The sequence below is a fragment of the Paralichthys olivaceus genome, chromosome 3, assembly GCF_024713975.1.
Source record: "Paralichthys olivaceus isolate ysfri-2021 chromosome 3, ASM2471397v2, whole genome shotgun sequence".
Lineage (NCBI taxonomy): Eukaryota > Metazoa > Chordata > Actinopteri > Pleuronectiformes > Paralichthyidae > Paralichthys > Paralichthys olivaceus.
Window position 1 is genome coordinate 13,018,635 of NC_091095.1, and position 19,981 is coordinate 13,038,615.

Genomic DNA, 19,981 nt, shown 5'->3' on the forward strand with positions numbered 1-19,981 from the left:
TATTGTTGTGATATAAAAATCAAAATTGAGGTGCTGGATAAGATTAAATGCTGCTCATTCCTACTCAAACTAACAAATGTATAGGGTTATTATTAGTAATGCGTTATAAATGGTTATAAATATAATAAATATAATAAATTGTAAATGAGCCACAGCATTTGTATAAACAAGTCCTGAACATGAATAATGATGCTTGGACTCTCAGAAACAAAGAAATCACGGTGGGGGGAGCTGAACACCATTTATAAAAAGTATCACACCGGTGCACTTAGTCAGGCTGTCGCTCTGCATTTATGTTCTGATGTTCCCTGTGTCATAGAGCGCTAAACGGCTAATTAAGAGCAGCAGCTTCAGGAAAACTTTTGTTTCACTCTCATAGGAAACAAATGCAGAAACTGAAGCAAAGAGAAGAAGAGAGAGAAGTGTGTGTGTGTGTAAGCAGCCGGAGTGGAGACACTTTTACACCCCAATTAAGAGGTTGGGCCAGTGAAGTGTTTTTGTTTGGTTGTGGGTGCAGGCCAACAGCACGTTCCATTGAGCGCCTCCATCCTTAATACTGTCATTTTCTTCCTCTCTTTAGCCTCCTCTAGCTTGGCCGCTCGCCACTCTGGCAAAAGTGTGCAGGTCTGTGTGTGTACCTGGGAGCCACACTTGAAAACACCCCGCCATGTTTGTTTTGCTCTGTTTATTTTGCTTTACCCAACCCCTTCTCTTCCCCTCTTGGCCTCCTCATCTGGCCCTCATCTTATCCACACTGACAATGCACGATCATCTGATAGCATGAAAAATAAAGCACTTATGGAAACGACAGCGAAAACAACTTCCATTTCCAAGGCGACCGTGAAACAACAACTTAAGTCTACAGTTTGATATGGTCAATATGTTTCCAGTATACTAGATTTTTCATGACCACTCGAGAAAAACAACATGACACAATTTGATTTGAACATACACAGATGTTAAAGGAATAGTTCAACACTTCTTACCAAGTTAGATGATAAGATACATACTCTCTCTCATGTTTGTCAGTTAAATATGAAGCTACGACGAGCAAACTCTTTAAAGCTTCAAGGCAGAGGGATTGAGAGCTGGACGCAACTGATTCACTTGGTATGTTTCGGTCTTCCACCAAACTGATGAGAAATAAATCCATCTGAGTTTCTATACACTGTGTTTTACCTAACCCCAAAATTAATGGTGTAGAAAATGTCCAGGTGCATTCATGTACTCCAGCGATAGACCTACACATGACGACTCTATAGTTTATATTTACAACTTCAGCCAAAGTAAAAATCATCCTCAGTAAGAGCAGTAAGTTCAATGTTTTATAAAATCCCCATGTCAAAAAAGCTTATTCATATCCCTACTCCTGACTAAAGTTGGGTGATGATCAACCTGCATCCAACTCTAGTTAGAAAGAGGGTCACAAATTCATGGTGGATGACGCACGTTGATCCATTTATATCGACCAACATCAGAGGTTAAACTTGTGTGACTATGACGGTCTGATACGGGTTCCTGTAATGGAGAGAGGGAGTTTTTGCTCTGTGCGTGCTATAGCTTTAAAAAACAATCGCACAAACAAATAAACACATAGGCGCAGGTGGAGTGATCTTTAACCTGAAAAGCCTTCTCTTCTGCTTGTGTGTATGCATTTGTGTGTGTGAGTTGTGCAATCGTAGTGCTGGCTGGTGTCTGTAATACCTGCACTTTTCTCTCCTGTTACTTTTCATAAGAAGAATTAGTTCCTCAGCCTTGTAAGTGTGTGCATGATTTGTATTTAACCATCAGCCAGCATAAGGGTCTAATATACATCTGTATCACATTTGTAGATACAGCACTGTATCATCCAGTCTTTCCATTTCCACTGTCTTTAGGGGGGGACCCCCAACCCCCAGGAAGCTATTACAAAAAATTGAAAAATTGAATATTTTATTTACCTGATTTATGTTCACTCATTATTTTTGCAGCTCACCGTGACTTTTGTAACTTTCTGGCTCTTGGGATTGACAAAAAGTTAAAGGACCCAGCACATTTAAACATAACATTTACACACACATGCATGTACACCCACACACATGGACACAGTTGTTTTCCTGCTTGTAAGGGGCACGTGTGAGATCACCTAAGGCAACTGGAACCCTGTAAAAAAACACAACAAAAACAACCCCACAGTTTCCACTCACACATAAACTTTAATGCCCCGTCTAATGTTACTTTGCCCTGCACCCGCACACGTGTGTATGTTCTAGTTTGTAAACTGTGACTTTTTATTTACAGAAGCCTTAATTAAAGATCCTATAGTTTCCTAACGCCACCAACCAGCACAGGTTCAGTGTGTAGCGCTGCACAAACACACACTATCTTTTATTTCCACTAGGTTGACCTGCGAGGCCATAACATGCTGAGGAAACACTATCATGAAGCTGTCACAGTCTTTAATTTATGTATATTAGTCTAACCTTAAAATGTAATGATTTCAGAAAAAAACCTGCTTTAAGTATGTGTGGGCCTAAAGCAACATTCTGCAACTGTAGCTTTTACCTTTAGTCGGGACAAGTACACACATCACACTTGCAAACACATTTACAGTGTGTGCATATAATCTCTATGTGCAGCCCACACACCCACTCTTCCCCCCCACAACCATTGCATCATGTTCTAGAAATGGCTCCCGCTTTGACACACAGATCTTGACTAAACTGGTGGCTGTCACATGACGCAGAGAACAGCGTCATACCTGCTGCTCTGGCCTATCCGAGGCTAAGGAGACATGAGCGCACATGCAAACATGGTGTTTGACGCACTGTAAACACTCCTCTTTATCAGTCGACATTCTTTTTCCCTAATGGTCAGGGCTGTTCTTCTCTGAGACCAAGTCCAGAGCCCGTATCTATCAAACTTCAAAAGAAGTACATGTACAGTAAAGGTTCTCTAAAGAAGATTTATTACTACATCGACGAGTGCAGACTGCGAGTGCATAGAAACTCAGAGAACAGATTGGTCTAACATGCTATCTAATAACTTCTGAATTATACATATAGCTCCAGCTAACGTTTAATTCATCACAACCAATGATATTTTGTATAGTCACTCGTTCGGGGTGGTGGGTGCTAGACTCTTCTGCAGCTATCTGAGACCTCCCTAAAACATTTGTAATTCGTATTAATTTACTCCTAGGTTAAGACTTTTGATAAGTGTCGTAATATCTTTCTCTCAAGTCAATGCAAGCTTTTTAGAGCAGTACATCTTTCAGGTTTCCACAAATAACTTTTCCTTTTAGATTTCCAACAGCAAGGGTGACGGGACAACACAACAAAAAAGGTATAATCTTTCATACTGGGTAATGCTTCAAATAATTGAAGCATTACCCAGTAAACAATTGCAACAAATTGAGCATTGTACACATTCTTTAAGTCAAAACTCTGAGGCAATGTGTGCATAGAGACTGACACGGAGACACAAAGTGAACCATTTCCTGTATTACTTTCCCAACAGTCGGACCTGGCAGAAAATTGAGGGACCAACATTACAAAGGCGGCCTGCAATAGTCAATGTTCGAGCGTAAACATGGCCAAGGTCATTAAGCTTTGAACGCTAGCCTTTCTGTCGGACACAGACACAAGGAAAAAAAACCAACACAAGCTATAATCGCCCTCAAAAAATAATAAGCATTCTCTCTGTGCGTCTTACAATAGCAGCCATTCTCTGCTTTTATGGTAGGAGAGAAAAAGACTGACTGACTGGCCAACACACTGGCAGCTGCACCAAGCAAACCCACAGCTCTTCTACTTCACTTTAAGAAGAGGAAATCTGCACAATTTCTAACAAGTATATTTACTGTACTGTTTTATGCCTGCCCGACAACTCTCACTCTTCTTTCAGTGCGTTTTCTTCTCATAAATGTGCACTTCCCTGACCTGACAATGCAGTTGAGTCGTTTTACACATCAAGCAGATCCTGAGCCTGTAATTACAGATCACTTGCCCACAATGATCCAGTCAATGAATGTTAATCAGAGGGCGTGGCGTGTCCACCACCCTTCGCTGCTGATATTAGGAACAGCCCTCTGCATCACAGAAATCATTACATAAACCATTTGGAATGAAAACATCAGTTGCCTCAATTGATTTCTTTGGGAGGAAGAATATTCTCATTATGTGTTCCAATGGAGCACGTTGCAACGAGTTGTGTGATGGATTCTGGAAAGGTGCTAAACTATCATGTATGCACACAACAGCCAGTCAATATGAAGAATGTCAGTCTTCTTTTTTTAATTTGGTGATTATGAGGCTGGTTAAAAGACCTGACATTGATCGAAAAGACAGAATACGCTCAGCTGTTGAAGACAAGTCAACACAGGTACACACTTACTTCTCTGACAGTGGTTCTGCGACCAGCATCGTCTCCTGAAGTGTCCGTTGATGGTGTTCTGTGGGCAGATGATCTCGCCTTGGGCCGTGCCAGGACACACGTCTCCACACTCCCTCTCATTCTTATTGGCCACGATGTAGTTGTCCTCCACCGAGTCTAGGATCTTGGACCAGTCCAAGGTGGCCAAGTAGCAGAGGTCTGGATTCTTCTCAATCCTCACGGCGCCCCGGGTGATGTTCATGAGACTGTAAAAGCCCACCTCTTTCAGCTGCAGCATCTCATAAATGACAAGAGCGTAGTTGAAGAAGAGGTTGTTGCCGCGGATCACTGTCAGGTTGGGGAAGAGTTCGCTGAGCATCTCAAGGCCATAGACCCTAAAGAGAAGCACGTAGTCGGTCACCACACGTAGCTTTGGGTAGCTGAGGCCACGAAAGTCCTCTGCCTTGGTCTTAAACATGAGCAGAATCTTCAGGTGGCCTTCGATGATGGTGCAGTTCTCCAATGACTGGAGGGTGGTCACATTGTTCCGGATGTCCTTGCTCGGGCAGACTGTAAGAACAGAGAGAAGATGATGGAGAGGGATGTGAGAAGCAAGAATATGACAGTCATAAGTTAAACTAGTTTAAATGAATCACTAGTTCAATTTAGTTTACTTAATATGTAAAAACATTTTGAGACACGTTTCTCCAACTTCACATGCCCTTTACCCATGATTAATTCTGACCCATAAATACAAACTAGGCACATCAGTGTGACTTCAGGTATGCACTCACACAGCTGCCAGTTTATTACAACTAGCTAAAACGAATGCAGCCTAAAACAGTCCAGCAATAATCATACATTCACAAGTAAGTTTTTGTTTAAGGTGCTTTAGAGTAGTCTTCCTCAACTTTAGGGACAATTCTGAGGTGTGAGATGTGTATTGAGCTACACTGACACATATAACTGATAAACCAGGAGAACAAAACTGGCTTTCTATATCAAGGAGGCAGATCGCAATTCTTACAATTTGCTTGACTTTAGTTTTCTAGTTACAGGCGTCATGGGTAAAAAAGTGTTCTCTTCGTAACAGTATGACAGCTTCATCAACAGATCCTTCTTTTCTCATTTAAGTCATGAAACCTCTAGTGATTTACATAAAGTAGAGCAGAGCCATTCATGAATCCGCCTCACGCAAGTCCCCTCTGCAATCTGACTGGCTGGCTGTGCTCTCCCCCTCCCTTTTCCTCCCCACCTCTCTCTTACAAACACACACATACACACATTGTATGGCACTGTCTGATCTGAATGGAGCAGACGTGAAGGGGTTAAACTGAAATAAAGCCTTGAACCAAATGGTTATCCATGCTCATTCATACTCTTTTACTGCTGCACACATACAATATTCAATTAGGAGGACAGTAACATCAGGAGGTGTACAGAGGGAAGCAGCATTCTGCTGTGGCTCACTACAAGTAATGAGATGTGCATTTCTAATGTTTTCTAAAGTAGTTAAAGGAACATTTCAAAGAGGCAAGGAAGATGACTTAATGAAAACAGCATTTCCCCTGTTAAATATAACACAAAACAAATTACACTACTCTTACAGAGTAATATAATATTAATTTTAAAAAAATAATAATAACAATAATAATAACTGTATTTGTACAGCACTTATCTAAACAAGGTAACAAAGTGCTTCACAAAATACAGTTTCTAAGATATCTTAACAGTGGGATGTCTCGATCGGATCAATAGTCAAAGCAAGTGACGTCTTCTGTGAACAGACTTACTCCTTTAAAGAGGAGATGATTTACTGCCTGACAGAGTGGTGCGACAGATGATGTTTGTACATGGTGATAAAATGAAAGAATCATTTGCATAGATGCGCATACAAACTCTTTGTAAACAACCATTTACAGTCAGTGAACACAGTCATTAAACACACAGACATAAAATACTCATTTGTTCACATGACTTAACCACTCATGTACCGTATCAACCAGACTGGCAGTCATTAGGGTGCAAAACAGATGGTTAATGATCAACAACAATAACCAAAAATGTGCAAGAACACTGTATTTAAATGCAATTTTCTAATGGAACATTAGAAAGCCATTTCCACTACAAGAATGTAACATTAGGTTACTATTTTAAGTCACGTTTATTGCAGTAACACTGCAGCATAAAGAATGATATTGAAGATTATGCCTCTGATGCTAAAAGCAATTCAATGAAGAATGATACATCACCAACCCTACAATGTACAGGAAGATTAAATTCGTATCAAATAAATAAGAAAAACAGACCTTTTTGAGGTCAACAGTTATGATCTTTTGGCAAAAGAAACATTGAAAAGGGGCATGAGCCTGTACTCGCAGGGTAAAATGAGCTCCCTATCACTGAGACAATCTAATGGTCCCCATCTCATCTGCTGTTTTCAATCGATGACACAGACACACGTCTGCTAATCACAATCTGTAAGTGTCTTTCATGCATCTTAATGGTGTGAACCCCATCTGCTCACCACCTTTTCTATTTCCCCTATTTATTACCCTCAATTCCCCTCAACCCCTTTCCACACACTAGAAAAATAATCAATCACACTAAACCCTGCATTGTAAAATGGAAAAAAAGTCAACATTCATTGCAGCGGACTGCGCAGTTTCACTGAGTTGTTATTGGCCCTGGTCATTTCCCATGTGTAAGCTACCTATTAACTTCCCATTCTGTTAATGGTTAGCAAGACAAACATGTCAACAGTCCAGGTACAAACTATGACCAGCAGCACATCAATGGAACAGTTCAAGTGACCTTTATAATGAAGAGCAGCCAATAAAGCCGACAATCACTACACTGTCAAATAAAACCATGTTTTTTACTACATCCACATCTTGGCAGCAAGGGTCAGAAAAAAGTCAAGCCTAGATTCCAAATGGTCATAAAATATTGGTCCAACTAGTTTACCTCATGTTATTACCTTAGAGGTTAAAAGAAAATGTTTGGATCAGATTGAAAAAAATGTCTAAGTTTAAAAGTGAAATTGGAATATCAATAAAGCAGTGAGCACCAGTGTAAAACATGCTTATGATTACTTTGGCACTTCTGTTACTTTGGTTATACATACAATAACAGCTAATTAGCAAATTCTTGCTATTTGTCTCAGTGGGATACCTCACAAAAGATTGATGGAGCATGGGAAAGCAAAATTTGTTTTTTATGATACTGGGCTATATTAATAAAATATAAGTGTGTTGATAACAAGTAGATATCAACTGTGTGTAAATGATAGAAAGTTATAAAGTCAAGCCATCCCCTTAGTTATTCAGTTTTGCTCAGGAGTTCTGTACTTACATGACCAGATAAGTTACATGAAAATCAATAAAGGTAAGAAGATGTGCAGCATGTTTAGAAAAGCCAGTTTGTCAAACTTAGATTGCAATGTAAAATACTAGATTAAACATTTTAACATTGTATTCGCATTCATCCACATTGGTCTGGACGTGCTCATTCATACAATACAAGCAGCTTGTCTCAACCACACCCTCTTTATAAGACACTGAAAGTTACAGAAACCAAAACACAAATCCACTATACAGCAGTTGGTGATATTTCCAGTGATAACAGCAACCTTACACCTCTCTACTCGTTTCCTTATCTCCCGGACACATCAAACAGGCCTACAGGCCACCCACTCACAGTCTGCAGCACTAACCGGATACCTACTGTGCAACATGAAAACATAACAAACAGCATCACGCAGCACCAACAGGGCAAAGGTGCATCTCACCAGGATGCTCTTTGAGACGTACCAAGAGGACACAAAAGTGACCATTTCACATGAATGTATTGTTCCGACTTCAGGTAGGAAATATGTTAGTGGGGATTAGGTCTTTTTTTACTTGCACAGCAGGCAAATAGGCTCGCACATATGTCACGCCTCCGGTTGGAGAAGCTTTATTGACACAAAGAAATGTTAGTGGGCCATGAGGGGAAGCAGAAGACGGTGCTGCTGGGAGTTCCCTTCTGCAAAATGGAGTCTTGTTTTCGACTGACAGGAATGAGAGAGAGGAGGAAGGAGTGAGGGGGGTCATCGGGGGGCAGATGGGAAGGAGGGGAGAGTAAAGGAGGAGTGGAGGGGTGGAAGGGTTGTCATGCAGGCAGCAGCTGGCTATGAGAGCCACTGTGTCTTTAAAATAATGAGCCATCTCCTCTCTCCTCCCAGGTTTGGGAGCAGGGGGACACAGGAGAGGGAGACTGAGTCGCGGGATTGTGGGCAAAAGAGGGGGAAGAAGAAGAAGGGGTGAGTGAGATGGTGGGAAGGGGTAAAAGTGTAACCTGAGCCCAGGCAGAAATACAGAGTGACGTAAGGGACCTACAGGACGGTTGGTGATCACATGCATGAATAGAGGGCCGCTATGGACCAATTTTACATGACACACGCACACAGTCGTGTCTCCATGGCTTCAGAGGACATTGCATTAACATAATTTGAATCCCCTAAGTTTACATTATGCAGATTTGTCTTCATGAGTAAGACAAGTCCCTGTTATGTGACTGTGTAAACACATTTAGGTCTTCACAAAATACCTGGACCACACACATATGCCCCCACCTTGATGAGGGGTCAGGGACACAAACACAACAATAAGTGGTTTTCACCTACAATAAACAAACAGAGCCTAAAACTGAATGTGTGATGTATGAACGTGCGACCAAAGGACAGACAGAATAGCGGCATATCGAGACAGAGAGAGAGACACCTGCTGCACAGTTTTTCATTTCTGTGTCGCCTAAAGAAAGGAATCTGTCAAACAAAAGGCTCTGGGGCTTTGATTCACATAACACACTTAAACAGACTAAGTCCAGGTTGGAGCTTCATGTGTGATACAGAAAGGGGGAAAAAACAGTAGAGATTGTGTGGGTGGGTTTTTTTTTTGGTGGACAATGACCATGACCCCTCTGTAGATCACCCTCCCACTGAGGACCACCCATAAGCAGACAGCCCGGTGCTCTCACTGGCCGTACAGGAGCTCTTAATTACAATAACAACCCAATCAGCCACTAATGAGCCCAGGGTGGGGGGTGGGGTTTGTGTCTGAGCAGGGCAGAGAGAGAATGGAATAACAGAGCACAGACTGGAACGTACTGTGCCATACTGTGTGGACCTCTATAGGAGAAATGTGGGCCATCCCACCCGCCTTCCCTGTCTGTTTGACACTTAATTTGGCAACAGGAATGAGGAGAGGAGTTGGAGAAAGAGGGAGGTATAAGGGGGGGGGGGGGGGGGGGGGGGGACGTCTGACAGAAAGAAAGCACGGAGATGGAGTGAGGTGCATAAGTTCAAGCCTTCAAATAAGAACAACAAATTAACACTTAAATGTTAAGTTAGAAATACACATGGAAATGTATCCTCAGAGATGTCAGGACTATTGTTATTTTAGAAAAGCATCAAAAAGATGTTGTCTAGACATTTGTGACTATCTGAGATGTTACAAAAAGCTGAAACATTAACTAAACTAGAATGGCACTCAGAGCGCATACCTCCTCCAAGGTCCAACATCCCCTTAAATTCAATCAAGCTACACCAAATTTCACACAAACCATGAATTATTCCTTGAAAACCATGTTGAAAAACACACTACATCGCAAAGTTAAAGGAATTCAAAAAATAATCCTGGATCTGCCCTTCGATCCAGATCTGCACCATAATTATTGGGTTCTTCTTGGACCCTCATTGTATCCTTCCCTCCAACTTACGTGGTTCAATTGTTTTTGTGTCAATTTACCTACAAACAAACCAACCAAAAAACAAATGGACAGGAGGCAAAAAAATGCTCAAACTGTGAAGGCTTCTAATGTTCATGCAAGCACAATTTCATGTTTGTTTCACTGTTGTCACACAAAGACAAAAAAGCATCACTTAAGGACAGGTTGAGACAGTAATATACTGTTTATACTATAATACCACCTTACGTATGCCTACATTGTATGCCTACGTTGTAGGCCCCTGCCAAACACAAGTTTCAGTTAACATCTTTGTCCATTCAACATATGGAGGGAAGACTTTGGAGCAATTCAATAAAAGGGATTAAGTGTGTTGTCATAATAAGTGGATAAATGCTTAATTTATGGCCAAAATCGTATATTGTAACCTTGACCTTTGACCATCAAATTCAGTCATTCTGTCTAAAGGTGTATTTGAGTGAGTGAAACTGATGGATGTACGTACAGCAAAGAGACTAATGTACAGACAATCCCAAACCAGAGGTCAGTAAAATCCTCCTAGAGAATGTCTCTGGTTGCACTTTTGCTGCGCAGGCAGATCATGTATAACAAATCAATAAACAAAATGTAATGAAATGGGAAAATTACGTTATTTATTAGAAAGAACTGACTGTTTGGATTGGAAAGAGGAGGAGGATTTTCCTTTTGGTATTTGGCTTTTAAAACAGTGATTCACATTTGCTGGATTACACTGGATTCTCTGTACACATTGTATACTGATATTAAAACAATATATTGTTCAATCCTTTTATTAAACTATAGTCCAGTCCAGTTCCTCGCACTCAACTAAATATCAGCAAAATGCAGTGAACAGTAAGTGTAAGGCTGCACATGTGAAAACCCTATTAAATACTCAGCATTTAATACAGTATGTATACACTATACAATGATGCATTATATGTAAACTCCACACTGTCCATCTGCTTTCTATAACATTCAAGTATGTAATATGAAACTGAGCAATCAAAATTCCATGTACTTAGCAACTGAAAATATTTTCATTATAAAAGTGAAACTCTAGTATAAAGTCTTGTGTGAGTCCCACAAGTCTTCAGGCTGTGAGCACAATCCAGTGTGTAGACACTATATGGTGGCAACTGAGAATAAAATATTCTAATTTAGATTTAACTACACAGCAAATTGAGGCTGTGTGGAGTGGCAGACTGGTTTATGTTGTGTGCAACAATGTGATATGAAGAAGAAAACATCTGGTGTAACAATCTTACTTTTTTTTGTAGTAGATATTGCTTACACCCCAGAAATATCAGCCTGCAGGATTAGAACGGTTAAATGTGTTAAATTCAGACTTTTTCCCAACTTCCTGCCATTAGCTGTCAGTCAAACATCTTAACTGCCTCTCTGCATCAAATATGAAGCAGAGTTAACAGGCTGACTATGATCACCATAATTTAAACTCCGGAATGAATATGGCCAGTGCAACTGAGGTCATACCAACGTAATGCCGATCTCCAATGGAAGCTGCCATCGCCAATATTCAGCGAGCACCCACAGCTGCAGCCTCCGTTATAGTGAAGCTACAATTTCAGAAAGATTCTTCTCTTATTTTTAGAGTTGTGCTCCCTGGGGAGAATTTAATATGCATCAGCTAACAGTAGCTGGCTGACTAGCCCGGTGCTGGCTGGCAGTGAGAAAGTAGATCACGGTGGCAGTTTTAGAAGGTGAGAGCAGAGCCCTCTGTGGCCCACAGGCCATCCTGCCTATGCCTTTCACTGTAGCAGAGGGCAGCCGCACGTTAGCTTAGCGTGAAACCAGACCCCTCTAGCATGAAATCAGGTGGCAGCTAACTTTGGACTGTGAGAAGTTTCCCCTCTCTCTCAATTCAATTCAATTTAATTTGTATAGAGCCAAATCATCATATACATTATCTCAAGGCACTTTACATAGAAGGTCAAGGCCTTAAAATCTTATTTAATATAAAGAAACCCAGCAGCACTGTAAAGAGGAAAAACTCCCTCATTAACAGGGAGAAACCTCTAGCAGAACCAGGCTCAATGTGGGCAGTCATCTGCCTCGACCGGTGGGGTGAGCAGAGAAAAATGGGGAGGAGAGGGGAGATGGGTGGTTAAGAGGGGAGAGAAGAGCGTAAGATAGTGAGGAGGGGGAGAGAGAGGCAAGAGAGACTCTCAGCTTAGGCGAACGTTGCCCCTGATGAGGTAATCTGCTGATTATAGATTTGTCAACAGTAGGCCTGGGACGATAACAAATTTTGTTGGACGATATGTTGTCACACAAATTATTGCAGATAAACGATATTATTGTCAACATGATAATATATCATAATAATGCACACCCTTTCAAAGACAATAAACTTTTATTTCTCAGTGTTTTTTACCTTTTGCGATGTAGCAAACTTCACTTTCAATGAGCGAACACCATTTTGCGCTGTTCCGTTTATATTTATTTTGTCGACCAAACGCCTCAGTGAGTGTTGACTGTCAGGACGAAGGCTCTGCATCTCGAGCTGCACTTTGTTTCCCCAGCTGGGAACACTGGGTCGGGTGGTTATGCTTCAGGTGGGCATGCAAGTTTGTTGTGTTGCCTTTTTTTGTTGCCACCACTTTTGAACTGGCTCGTCCGTGTTGATGGGCTCACCTTGCTCATTCGGTTTGAAGCCGAAATATTCCCACACCGGGGCTGTGGCATTTGGCTTGGCAATCATTTTTTTACCTCGCGTTGCTCTGCACGACGCTCACTTGCTGCACTCTGTGTGTGTGTAGCATGTGTAGCTAATGCTAGCAGCCCCGCCTCCCCCCACAGAGACAAAGAGACTGGATGACTGACAAGAGGTTTCACTCCGTTCATTCCGCAACCAACGCCCCCAGGTGCTGAGACCGAGTACAGAGTGAACCCTCTTGTCAACCAGCGTGCTTGGAGGCGAGAGACGAGTAAAACAAACACGCATGCACATGGTGATATATCGAGGCCGGAAAAATTATCGAGTTCATTTTAATTTATCGTGCGATTAATTGATTTATTGATTATCGGCCCAGGCCTAGTCAACAGCTCAGTTGCTGAACAAACCCCAGGAGAGAGAATATGCGACCATGGTGCCAAGTGGACTGCCAGTGGAAAATGCATTTGTTTGTTAATATAGCGGTGGAAAGTCCTGAGAAGTAAAGCCAGCTCCCTTTGCTCCCACTGCCAACCTGTGGCTTCTACAGCAAAAAAAAAATATGCTGAGAAAATGCATGAGAGGCATTTTGATTAACATGTACCAACTTGTACCTCCAAAACAAAGAGAGCTGAGGACCAAAATAACACTATGTGAGCCAGGGAGGGGGGGGGGCATTCTGACTGGAAACTGTGTGTGTGTCATAAAATATCGAATCATTTAAAAATATTCTGTTAACAAAGAGAGGGAACAATGATCAAGTGATATGACAAGCAAGCTAATATGTGTTCTGTGACTGACCTGTACTTCCACATTTGAGGACATCAGATAAGGTGGGGGGGGGACTTGCAGAGGCAGACAGCGCAGAGATAGAGGCAGTGTGTGGGTTGGAGCACCTGTTCCTCCATTGCCTCTGCCTCCCATTGAGGAGCACGGCAAGGGGAGCTGGTCTAACCTATTTATAAACAACGCTGGGTCTCATTGCAGCTGTGGCAGAGGGCCAGACTGTGGCAGATTGAGGCAGGTAGAGAAGAGCAACATGCAGGCCCTGTGCTGTCAGATGGCTGGCCAAGAGAAGAGAGAGGCCTAAATCAGATCACACTGGTGACTTTGGCTCCCCTTCTTCTCTCTACCTTCCAGCACTGGCAAAGGGGAGAGAGTAGGGGAGGAGGAGGGACGGGATGGGAAGGGAAGAAAGATAGATAGAAACAGACAGAGGGAGACAAAGAGACGGAAACGTAAATAGAGAGAAAGAATGAGGAAGAGAAAAAGAAAAAGAAAAGGAGGAGGAGTGGTGCCAGGGTCACTGTCATTTGTTTTTAAAAACAGTGACTCACTATTTTCTAGTTCCAAGTCGAGCCTGGTTCGACCTTGGGACTCACGGCTCGCAGAGGAGGAAAAGAGGTGTAGAAGCAACATGTAGGAAAAGAATTAACAGCAGAAAGAGTGTGGACCACCATGTTTGACAAGTGTAACAGGGTACATGATGGAAACTGACCCTTCATGTCCATGACTCTACCAACCCTAACACAAATACTCACAACGTGTAGTGTGACACTAATATGGTTCATGTCTGGAGATTAACATGACAATTAATCATTTAACCTTTAAACGACGGTAAGAATCCTGACCAATTCATACTCTTAGTTTTAAAGTAGATATATCGTTTCTGACGCTGGCCCCTCTAACAATCTCTGCATTCTGGGACCATCTTAGTTCTCCAACACTGGTCTGACAGACAGAAAACAACACTAACCCCACATCATGGGGACATGTTGCTATTCCTGAATAAAAAACAGAAGACAAGCTGTCTGCAATGCTGAGGACTGCGGACTAGGTCTGTTTACTTTATTTTAAGGTATGAAAAACTGCTCACACCTGGCATTAGAACATGTCTCCATATGTCTCCAGTGATCAGATCTTCCTTCTCCGCTTTATATGCAAATTTACTGAAACATTAATTAAAGTTGAATAGTTTTTGTGTAAGCGTGCCGGTTTGTTTTATTCAGCTCACTTACATTCACAGCAGTGATGATGGCGTACGCAAGCAAATAAGAATTCAGTCCATATAGAAAGTAAAGCACATAAATGGTAATAGTCTTTGCATTAGAGGATTTTCCTGACTTTTCATTCATTCAAACTGCCTTTACAATACAAAGCACAAACCAGACAAGTTTACTATGACTCAAATGAACTCTACTCTTACTTTGATGAAGCAACATGTTATTTCAAACAAATACCCACTCAAACTTACTTTTCTGACTATTCATTCTTGTTTTCCACCTACATGACCAATCCCAACCAATGCACCCTGTGTAGAAAATAATGGGACAGCTGCTAACAGACAAACCAAAGAAAAGAAATATGAAAAATTCTGGACACACCTTAAAAACAGCTAAACCAGGTGGTGCTCCAAACAAATAAAGAGCATGTTGGGGGGAGCAACATTCCTGACATTTTGGAACAGACAGAGGACTATGAAACGGGCGCAGGTAATCAACTGCAGGCTGGACTGTGCTGAAGACATAGTGCGAGACAGAAAACACACAAAACGCCACACTCACACAGAGTGAGTAATACAAAAAACATCTGATGTTCCTTTTCATCTTCCCACGTCAGTGAGTGCAGCGCAGTGCAGTGTCTTGGTGTGGTGAGCCTCAGCCTAAGAGGGAAGCAGCCGGGGCTCAGTAGCCCTGCTTGACTTGCAGCCACACGGCAGCAGCTGCAGGGCCTGGCCCCACCAACGCTCCGACCCACAAACCAGAGCTACACACGAGGCTGGATGAGCTACGCCTGCCTGGTGGCTCTGCCAAGTCGACTTCTTCCAGCCCGTATGGCATATTTTCTTCCTCAAAATCTCCTTGTCTATCTGCTTAGGCCTCTACATTGGAAGACTGGCAGTAAAGCTCCAGCATTAGGACTGAATGAGGTAAGACAATAACGATTCAAATAAGGATAGCAGAATAGGAGAACTGTGAAGGGACTCTGCCTAGGCTGTATATCAAAACATGAACACTTACAGTACTTTGACATTAACCTGCAGATATAGTTTAGGGGTATAGTAGAGGTGTTTCCTGTGTGGTGAATAAACAAGTGAGCTCATCCCAAGCATGACAGATCATTTTGATTTGACTGGATTGCGACAAGGCTGCCAACTCTGAGCTACAGCCAAAATGTGATGGAAATGAAGAAAAACACTAAGAGGAGGAGCAAATAATTTGATTCTAACAGCCTTAAAATGAGACAACCGTGGGTGTGTGTGTGTGTGTGTATAAGACAAGTGAGCAAGCAGGGAAGATTGGGTACAAGAAAGAAGACAGAAAAAACACAGGGCAGCATTTGAAAGATGGAGAGAGCAAAGTGGCAGAGGAGAGCAAACTGAGAGATTTGACATCGTGAGAGTCGACAAACCAAGACGGAAAAGAGGGAGAAGCAGAGGGGAGGCAGGAGGGATGGAGAGTGAAGGGGCCAGGTCAGTTTAATGGACCGTTTGTCTGCACTGTTAGACCACCAGCTCTCACTGGCAGCTGCAGGAAAACACACACACACACACACACACACACACACACACACACACACACACACACACACACACACACACACACACACACACACACACACACACACACACACTTTGCTTCCTTCTTTCCATATCTCTCCCTCCTTCTACCATTTCCATGGCTCAGACCTGTACCCACATCTCCAGCGCCTCCTTCCATTTACCAAAACACAAACTGTTTATGACTTTCTTCTCTCTGCTTTTGATGCCACTTCTTTGTTACTTGATATCATTACACATAAAGTTGGAGATTATTTGGACTGTGTTATCAATAAACACACATGCGTAACTACCCCCTTCCCTGCTGTTTGTTTTTCCACAAAAAACCCTTCATACATTTCCAAAGACTTTCAATAGCTGCCCTCCCCTCTGTTGGTTTTTCCGAACAGGATATCCACGAGCATGCTAGGTATGGCACGTGGCCTCATACACTGACGTCATGTTAACTTTGAAACGGGCCCGTTGGCTAACATATCAGCTGACCGGCCACTGACAGACTGGTCCCTTGAGTGTAGGGTCTGTGGCCACGGCAGTATTGTAAAATGACTTCCATTCATTAAGCTGTCATTTAACAGCAAGGCATGATTCAATATGGGCCCCCTCTAACTGTAAGTGAATTAGGAATGCTTGATGCGAGCTCATAAACTAGGTGAAAGCTCTTTGTCTCTGTCCTGGCATCAGTCCCTCACACGTTATGTCTCAGATGGAAGCTCCAGTATCAGCTCTAAACATTTAAGATGATCCCTTCACTCAATTCTTGTCCTTATATGTGCCACCTCATGACCACTTAAACATTGTTACAGCAGCAAAGGAGACATGATGGCACAGCACACACATCGACAACTATCCAGTGATCCAAAAAACACTGGGTCTCAGCTGAATGTCTCAGAGCTTAATCTTTTGCCATAACTGATGCTTTCTGTCTCTAATATTGATTTTAGTCCCAGAATATATACACACATAGGAAGGATAAATGTCAAACCACCGATTTCATTCAACAACAAACTCGACTTGCAGTGATTCATATTTGTGATTTAAAAACCACATTGGTGCCTATAACTCTGGTTTTAGTGAAAGGTTCAGTGTTTAAGATTTAGGTGAAAGGGATGTATGGGCAGAAATTGAATATAAAATAATCCTTGTGATGTTTTCACTAATGTGTCATCTAAATTGTATGAATTGTTGTTTTCTTTACCCTAGAACAGGCCCTTTATATCTAAATACTTTATATTTACATCGAGGGTGTCCGCTCTATGGAGGCCAGGGCAGCTTGATGCATTGAGTACAACATTATTTTAACTAACATGATTCACATGAATGTCAATCTGCTGTGCAGTTTGGAAAAAGTTTGTAATATGCAGACCTGCAGAACTGGAAATACATTGCAGCGGTTTTAGAGAACCAACTTAGATTTAATTTAATCTGTCAAAAATCTGCTTTTGATCAAATTTGAAGAACAAATACCTCTTAAAGTAGCAGGGTTTTGTGTCATTTTATATTTTGACTTGTTATGTCCACACTCTCTCAAATGGTTCAAATATTGGTTGGTATAAATATGAGAGGGTTCAATTGATTTGCAGTGAATGTCTTCCAGATTTATGAGAAACTGGACTAACAGATGTATCCTGGGCTGGCATGTGGAAGACTAGGTATTAGTGGGTTTGTTATTACATGATTTACTGCCAAGGATTTAATAAACGATGCTGGTCAATAGATAAAATTCTCTTTACTTCAGACACACAAAAACAAACCAGTTAATAAAAAAACAGTTAACAGTTAATAAAACCTACTAATAAAAATCATACGAGCATGTATTCTGTAATTAAAAGATCACATTTACTGCCTGGACAGTGGTTTTGTGAGGCATGGCCAGATTCTCACCCATCTGGTTTCATGACTAGTGGTGAAATGGTGCAGAGGGGTACAGCAGGCACAAGAAGAAAAAAAGCAAAGAAAGGAGCTTTGTGAAAACCTTTCTCTGTAAAGCGGTTGGTTTCCATCAGTCTCTCCATCTGTTGTAATATTGGTGAAGTCGAAGTGAAGAGTGTTTGTGTTACATGCAGAGGAAGCGGAGGAGGTTGTATACAGTTTTGCCCGTTTTATTCTCTTGGTGTCCCTCATCAGAAAAGACCAATCATAAAAACTGAGATGAGTGACACTGTTTATCAAAAGTAAGCCAGGGATCAATAAAAAATATAAACGTGGTGCTGTGGTGAGTCTGGGACAAAGATCACTATTATGACCCACTTATTGAGATACAGTAGGTTACTCCCACACAGTACAGACACATGCTGATTGACGAGTGGCTCTAACATGATTACTGATTTTTTTTTTTTTTTTATGACACTAGAAAACAATCAGGATTAGAGCCCTGCACCAAGTCGGGTATGTGGGCAGCGGGTTAGAACTACAGCATGTTATTTCTTTTTGTGGAAAAAAGTCAGCAATAAATTGATTGTGCATTATTTTTAACGTCTAAATCAGCTTATATAAAGCCTAGTCAAGTGCAAGGATTTGCATTATTGTAAAAGCTTATCGCACCACCTTTGACTCCTGTCCCTGCCAACATGAAACTAGCTAGTACATTAAAATGGATCACTTAAAGACAAAAATAACCAGTGGTGAATATGTTTTCAGAAGCTTTGCTGCTCATAAAAACTGGTAGAATATATTAGCTTTTGATTTCCGCGAGCTGGGCTCACATCTGCAGGAGCTCAGGTGCAACGATTGAGCGACACTTTACCAAGAACAACACTCAACCACTAAAACGGGAGGATAAGGAGGTCATAACCCATTTCAGGTGAGTGTGAAGGCGGCAAAGGTGTTGAATTGACATGTTGGGTCACGGATCATACGTTTAGGGGTCCGGATAGGTCGGGATTCAACTTGGAGGTAATTGCAGGTTAACTGTTCAGGTCGGGAGCTTTGCAGGTGCGTTTTTGCAAAAGTGGACCCGTGCAGGACTCTAGGATGGATTATGTTTTGCTTACAGTGGGGGTCAGAAGAGGAAAAAACAGCCATGACTATATCACAACAGCTTTGCAATTAGGGCTGCACCTATTGATTATTTTTTTAATTGATTAATCTACAGATACATTTTTAGATTAATCTTTTTCTTAATATATAACTACATTTCACATATAAACAATCTCAACAAATAACAATTAAACATCTTGAACTTTCTCTTTGTTCCCTCCTTCTCTTGTTCAGTGACGTAAACTCTACAGTGTGCTGCCAGGAGTTACTTCCATAAAGAGGGAAAAGGCTGCACAGGTTAAAACAGAAACGTTCTGTCACAATCTAATCACGGGTCTGAGTCCGTATAGAATGGCTTCTGGGTCCGTTCTGGACCGCAGTTCGCCTATTGGTGACATATGTGCTATGATCATGGGCGATTTTTTTTTTCAGCTTGCTCTTCAGGTGAGTCCATGCTTTGACTGTGCGCAGCCATCTTCATTACAATGGGTCAATGCACGTTTCGCAATTCAACGTATTTACGTAAACCAATCCATAAATTCAATAATATATTATTATAGTGTATATTAAGACAATTGTGCCAAATAGGATTATCTTACTTTCTGTCATCACACATTAAAATGCAGTTAAATGCAGTGAGGCTTAAAGTACATTTAGACATGGGAGTTGGGAGG

The 19,981-nt window shown here is 41.6% G+C and overlaps 1 protein-coding gene across 1 annotated transcript in view; it reads right to left on the reverse strand.

Annotated features, from left to right (window-relative positions):
- Positions 1–19,981, reverse strand: part of insrb (insulin receptor b) — a 76,367-nt gene that overhangs the window by 47,637 nt on the left and 8,749 nt on the right. The window contains exon 2 of the mRNA XM_020081198.2: positions 4,375–4,923. Within this exon, the coding sequence (XP_019936757.1) occupies positions 4,375–4,923 (549 nt within the window). The remainder of the gene's footprint in view (positions 1–4,374; positions 4,924–19,981) is intronic.